Here is a 6,570-nt window from a genome sequence, read left to right as displayed (position 1 = left end):
CTTGTTGTTGAGTGCCTTTTTGGGATAATTGAAACCCTAGGCTTGAGATATTGAAACTGATCACCTTGATATCAATTATTTGGTGTGGATAAGACCCTGAATGGTAACTCATGAACGAGGTTGATCATGTACACGGAGAGACAATGACAATGACCAATCGGCCAATAACCATGACGAGTTCATGGCGACGATGACCAATCTAGGAAATACTTTGTAATCAAATGTTGATGCGATGATGAAAGCTGTGGAGAGGCTGGGGCAACCAGTCAGAAATGGAAATTGAAATGGAAATGGTGGAGGAGCTGGGAATGATCTACGGGGTGCTCAGATGACTTTGGCTTCGTTTCTCAATGTTCACCCGCCAGCTTTTAGAGGAACGACAAATGATACTGAGGTGGATAACTGGTTCCGAGCCATGGAGCGTGCATTACAGATTCAGCATGTCCCAAATAACCAATTCGTAGAATTTGCAGCCTATCAACTAATGGGAAAAGCGCAACACTGGTGGCAAGGAGAGTGCCAATTGCTACGACTTTCGAACGCAAACATTCCTTGGGACGTGTTTCAGACGGCATTTTACAAGAAGTATTTTCCTGAATCAGTAAGAGAAGCTAAGGTGTTGGAGCTTATGCAGCTGAAGCAAGGCTCATTATCTGTAGCAGAGTATACGAGCAAGTTTGAGGAACTTTGTAGATTCTCTAGGGTGTGTCAGGGTGCCCCAAAATCCTATGAAAATTGGAAGTGCATAAAGTACCAAGGAGGTTTGAGGGAAAACATCATGACTATTGTGGCTCCTTTGGAGATTCGGGTGTTCTCTGAGTTAGTGAACAAATCCTAAGTGGTTGAGGACTATGCAAAGAAGGTGACACTAGCAAGGGGCACTAGAGGAGGAAACAACAATAGAGGCCGAGGCAAATACTTTCAGCCTAGAGGTCCGAACTTCAAGAGAGGTGGACACGCACCTCAACACCCTCAAGGTTGAGGGAATTTTAGGGGAAACAACTATTATCAGTATCACCAGGCGAGAGAAAAAGGTAAACAAAACAAAACTTCTCCAAATTTAATTTGTGACTGTTGTGGATATTTTCACCCTTACGACTCGTGCAAGCTGGGTTTAGGTGGCTGTTTTATTTGTGGATTGCCTGGGCACATTGCGAAGGATTGTTCTCATGGGAGAAATCCGAATGCGGGTCAGAACCAACAACAAGGTCGGGTGTTTGCTGTGAACGCCAATGATGCTGCGAAGTCGGATCCTCTGACGAGAGGTAAATGTTTATTTGGCGATAAAGAGTTGATTGTATTGTATGATATTGGAGCTTCACAGTCATTCATTTCATTTAACAAGGCTAAGGATCTAGGGTTGAGAATGTCAGAATTAGCTTTTGATTTGCATGTGCATACCCCGTATCAGACAGTTGTGACTAGATCAGGTTATAGGGAAATACCTTTCAAGATTGATGATAGAACCTTTATTCATGATTTAATCTGTTTGCTAATGGTTGGGTTGGAGATGATTTTGGGATTTGATTGGTTGTCAAAGAATCGAGTATTGTTGGATTATTTTGAGTGGTCGATTCGCTTTATGTGGAAAGGGGAAGGAGGAGCAGCTGTAGCTGAGGGTTATTACCTAAACTCTATGATAGTGAACTGTAGTAGGAAAGAGTGTCAGGGTTACATACTCTTGGATGCAAATGTGTTGGGATGAATATAAGTTAGATCGAATTCCGGTAGTTCAGGAGTTTCCCGAAGTGTTTCCCGAAGATATTCCTGAATTTTTACCTCAGAGGAAAATTGAATTTGCGATAGACTTAGTGCCAGGAGCGAGACCAGTTTCAATTGCACCATACAGGATGGCTCCGATAGAGCTGGCTAAACTTAAGACTTAGTTGGAAGAGCTTCTGAACAAAAGGTTCATTCGACCGAGTGTATCTCTGTGGGGAGCACCAGTTTTATTGGTGAAGAAGAAAAATGGAGGAATGCGACTCTGCGTGGACTATCGACACTTAAACAAAGTGACTGTGAAGAACAAGTATCTGTTGCCTAGGATCGATAACTTAAAGGATCAATTGCAAGGAGCTGGAGTGTTCTCGAAGATTGATTTAAGATCCAGTTACCATCTGATAAGGGTGAAGGAGGATGATATTCTGAAGACTACATTTAGAACACATTATGGTCACTATGAATATGCGGTGGTGTCCTTTGGGTTGACGAATGCACCTGCTGTGTTCATGGATTAAATGAACAGAGTATTTCGTCCCCTTTTTGGACAAGTTTATGGTGGTGTTCTTAGATGACATCCTGTTTTAATCAAAGATGGTGAGAGAGTATGAAGAGAACCTGAGGATTGTGTTACAAATCCTGAAGGAGTGTAAATTGTATGCTAAGTTGTTAAAGTGCGAATTCTGGAAGGAGGACGTGAAGTTTTTAGGTCACATGGTGAGTAAAGGAGGGGTAGCGATGGATCTATCAAAGGTTGAGGCGGTAATGGAGTGGGAAAGACCGACGTCAGTGACTGAGGTTAGGAGTTTCTTGGGGTTAGCCAGATATTACCGAAGGTTCATTCATGAATTTTCACAAATCGCTCTACCGATGACTAAGTTAACCAGAAAAGATACACCTTTTGTATGGACGTCCAAGTGTGAGGAAAGTTTTTAGACTCTGAAGGAGAATTTGACTTCAGCGTCAGTTTTGATTTTACCTAAACCACATAAACCGTTTGAGGTTTACTGCGATGCCTCGCTGAAAGGTATGGGTTGTGTTTTAATGCAATACCGGAACGTGGTGGCTTACGCTTCACGTCAGCTAAGACCACATGAGGTGAATTACCAAACTCATGACTTGAAATTGGTGGCAGTTGTGTTTGCATTGAAAATTTGGAGGCACTACTTATATGGAGTGAGGTTTAGAGTCTTTTCTGATCATAAGAGTCTCAAGTACATCTTTGATCAGAAGAGCTCAATATGCATCAGACGAGGTGGATGGAGCTACTGAAGGATTACGATGTTGAGCTAAGTTATCACCCTGGTAAGGCTAATGTTGTAGTAGATGCCTTGAGCCGGAAGTCATTGACCATTGCGTGGATGCGAATTAAATAAGAAGAGTTGGTAGATAAGTTTGCGGAGCTTAAGTTGGATCTTGGTGAAGTTGAAGGGAAAGCTTGTTTGAATCAATTATGCATTTCAAGTACGTTCAAGTCAGAAATTCAAAGGGCTTAGCAAGACGAACAAGAACTTCAAAAGATGTTTCAACCTATTAGTAAAGAGAGGCACGGAGAATTCACTAAAGACGGTGAAAGGTTATGGAGATACAAGGGGCGGATTTGTATGCCGGATGTTGGTAGTTTGAGATAAGAGTTGTTGTCGAAAGCTCATAACAGCGGATTTTCTATTCATCCAGGAAGTACAAAGATGTATCGTCATTTGAAAAAATGCTTTGGTGGCCTGGGATGAAGAGTGATGTAGCTACACTTGTGTCTAAGTGTCTGACATGTCAGAAGGTGAAGATAGAGCTTCAGAGACCGTCGGGAATGTTACAGCCACTTGAGATTCCTTAGTGAAAATGGGAAGGAATTGCAATGGACTTTGTAACTGGGTTGCCGAGGACTAGGTCGGGACTTAATGCGGTTTCGATGATCGTGGATTACTTAACCAAGTTCGCTCACTTTCTGCCTATCCGAGTGAACTATTCATTGGAGGAATTAGCGAGGCTATACATCAAAGAGATTGTAAGGTTGCATGGTGTGCCATAGACTATAGTTTCAGATCGAGATCCTCGATTCACATCAAGGTTTTAGGGAGCTTTTCAAAGAGCTTTCGGTACGAGACTATGTCTCAGTACAGCGTATCATCCACAAACTGATGGATAGTTAGAAAGGACTATTCAGACGTTGGAGGATATGCTAAGGGCGTGTGTGTTGGATCAACCGGGAAGTTGAGACCGTTACATGTCATTGGTGGAGTTTGCGTACAACCACAGCTTTCATACAAGCATTAAAATGACTCCGTATGAGAATGGAAGTGCCAGTCTTCACTGTGTTGGTATGAAGCCGGTGAGACAAGTGTGTTGGGTCCGGATTTGATAGCTGAGACTACTGAGAAGATCAAACAGATTCGAGCTAGAATCCTAACTGCACAGATCCGACAGAAGAGTTATGCGGGTCAGAGAAGGAAACCATTGGAATTTGAAGTGGGTGAACATGTATTTCTAAGGGTTACTCCAACAACTAAGATCGAAAGGGCGATCAAAACGAAGAAGTTGAATCCGAGGTTTATCGGACCTTTTGAAGTGTTGAGGCGAGTCGGGCCGGTGGCATATCAAGTAGCTTTGCCGCCGCATTTATCTAACTTGCATGACGTGTTCCATGTGTCACAACTTTGGACGCACACATCGGATACGGCTCATGTGTTAGATCCCGAGTCGGTCAAATTGAAGGAGAACCTGACTTTTCAAGTCACACCAGTGCAGATCGAAGACACTAGTGTGAAGAAGTTACGTGGAAAGGAAGTTCTGTTGGTAAAGGTAGCTTGGAATAGAGCTGGAATGGAGGAGCACACATGGGAGTTGGAGTTAGAAATGCGAAAGAATTATCCGGAGTTATTTTCAGGTAATCACTAAATTTTGGGGATAAAATTTCTAATTTCGTAGGGAGAATGTAAGAACCAGAAACAATTAACCGATTAATTAATGTAAAATAAAAATGAATTAATTACCTGGAATAGGTTCAAAAATTTATAATTTTAATTAAAAAATTTAGAGGTGAGATTTGGATTCAATGAATTTTTCCAAGTAGAAAAATGTAATTTTCTGCGAAAAATTGCATAAAAACGCGTACCGATAAATTAGTCGGTAGTATCGGCTTAAGTCTGTCCGGTATTGTGTGAGAGTAATAAAATGGTAGAAAAACTTAGAAAAGTAACCAAAGTTAAAAACCGGGTGCTAATTCCAAAGGTTTGGCCCAAAGTTGGGCCAAACGGGCCAAAAACACTAACGAGTTGGACCGGACCCAAGTTGGGCCAAAGCCCAACATATATAATACCTTAAATGAAGCTAACTCAGCCTCATTTTACCAAATAACTCAAGAACATGCATCTGAAGTGAGAAGAGAGGGGAAGGAGAAAACACTATTCACATCCATCTTAAATCGCTCATAACTCGAGATACGATGCTCCGATTCGCATGCCATTTGCGGCCACGCGAAACTCTTGCTGAGCCCGTCAGTTTTAACTAAGTTTTTTGGTAAGATTTTGAGTTTTATACTCTTTTTTTCTGCCCTAAGTGAATTTCAAAATTTAGGTTTAGTTTTTGAGTGAAAATTTGTGATTTGGTTGTTTAGGTGCCGACCATTAGTGAGGAATTATTGGGTTTTATCTCTAATTTCTATGGATAAGGTAAGGTTTCTCAAAAATTCTTGTGGTTTGGTATATTGTGAATTCTAGGTATTGATGGTGATGATATTGGTATGTATAGCTTGATATTTGGTGACTTTTGGAAGTGGTGTTAGTGATTGAAAGCTTGTTGAATTCGAATTTGGTATTTAGTGCATATTGGAAATCGGCCAGGGTATGATTTTGGTTTCCTCTATGTAATATGTAATGTTTTGTGAAACTTAGGCTAGTGGACCGTAGGATAAGTTTGAATTGTTGATGATGCATAATGATTATTAATGATTGTGTTGATTTGATGAATTATGATGGTGTTGTTGGTGTTTGATAACAAATGTTGATGATGATAGTGAATATGGATTATTATGGTTGATGTTGATACGCAATTGTTGGTGATAGTGGATTTTAATGATGATTGAATTGACAAATAAGGATTTTGAATGGAATTGATTAGTAGTGATGATGTTTTATAATGATGTTATTGATAGGAATCTAAGTAAAATTGTGAGGTTGAAGGGTTTTGATAGTTGTATGATTGAGAATTAATTAGAGAGTGCTTTTATGGATAATTGGATTGTTTTGGGCATGTTTGAAATGGTTTTCGTTTTAGAGTTTTGAAAGTTTGAGAACTTTGCTGATTTTTGTAAAATCTTATTTTTGACGAACTTTGGTGAGGCATAACTTGGCCTCCGGACCCCCATTTTAGATGAAACTTATTTTAAATGAAAGTTGGGTCCGAAAACTGTAAGACGTTTGAAGAACGGATGGAAAATGTTTTAAACCAAAAATGTTATACGCGTTTGAAGTTTGGTATGAAAAACCTGAATTTTGCAGCTTTTGAAAATTTTCTAAGTCTGGTAAGACATGCATACGCGGACCTGTGCACACGACGCGAGCATTGGCCACTGCCAACTGCCCTCGCGTACGTAAGCACTGCAAGCATACTCGGAAGCTCAATTTTTAACCCTTGCGTACGCGACTTAAAGGCATGCGTACGCGACTGTTTGCTTCTGTTTTCAATGTTCGCGTACGCGACTACTTGTTTTTGCTGCCTTGCGTACGTAGGACAAGGTCTTGCGTATGCGAGACCTTGTTTTGCTGAAAAACTATTTTTCTCCATTTTCAAGGATTTTCTAGCTTTCTAAACTTCTTCTACTGCTATTTGAGACTTTAAGCTAGTAATTAGACT

At 40.6% G+C, this 6,570-nt stretch overlaps 2 protein-coding genes across 2 annotated transcripts; both read left to right on the top strand.

Annotated features, from left to right (window-relative positions):
* The first annotated feature begins 328 nt into the window (after positions 1 to 328).
* LOC148563852 (uncharacterized) lies at positions 329 to 1,705 on the top strand. The gene is made up of 2 exons (XM_088486966.1): positions 329 to 703; positions 1,160 to 1,705. The coding sequence occupies exons 1-2, from the start codon at positions 329 to 331 to the stop codon at positions 1,703 to 1,705; spliced, it is 921 nt and encodes a 306-aa protein (XP_088343092.1).
* Positions 1,706 to 3,574: 1,869 nt separating this feature from the next.
* Positions 3,575 to 5,500, top strand: LOC107640417 (uncharacterized). The gene is made up of 3 exons (XM_016343939.1): positions 3,575 to 3,737; positions 4,046 to 4,603; positions 5,436 to 5,500. Exons 1-3 carry the CDS (start codon positions 3,575 to 3,577, stop codon positions 5,498 to 5,500), a joined length of 786 nt encoding a protein of 261 aa, XP_016199425.1.
* The last annotated feature ends 1,070 nt before the right edge of the window (positions 5,501 to 6,570 follow it).

The sequence above is a fragment of the Arachis ipaensis genome, chromosome B5, assembly GCF_059453495.1.
Source record: "Arachis ipaensis isolate K30076 ecotype BB chromosome B5, ASM5945349v1, whole genome shotgun sequence".
Classification (NCBI taxonomy): Eukaryota; Viridiplantae; Streptophyta; class Magnoliopsida; order Fabales; family Fabaceae; genus Arachis; species Arachis ipaensis.
The sequence above is the reverse complement of the archived record's forward strand: the minus strand, read 5'-3'. Positions and strand labels throughout refer to the sequence as shown.

Excerpts from the sequence above, each read along its gene's own strand:
- LOC148563852 (XM_088486966.1), top strand. The coding sequence starts at position 329 with ATGACTTTGGCTTCGTTTCTCAATGTTCACCCGCCAGCTTTTAGAGGA. Across the intron at positions 704-1,159 it reads AACTTTGTAGATTCTCTAGG|GATTGTTCTCATGGGAGAAA; the intron begins GTGTGTCAGGGT and ends CACATTGCGAAG.
- LOC107640417 (XM_016343939.1), top strand. The coding sequence starts at position 3,575 with ATGGACTTTGTAACTGGGTTGCCGAGGACTAGGTCGGGACTTAATGCG. Across the intron at positions 3,738-4,045 it reads AGAGATTGTAAGGTTGCATG|CCGGTGAGACAAGTGTGTTG; the intron begins GTGTGCCATAGA and ends GTTGGTATGAAG. Across the intron at positions 4,604-5,435 it reads TTATCCGGAGTTATTTTCAG|GTATTGATGGTGATGATATT; the intron begins GTAATCACTAAA and ends TGTGAATTCTAG.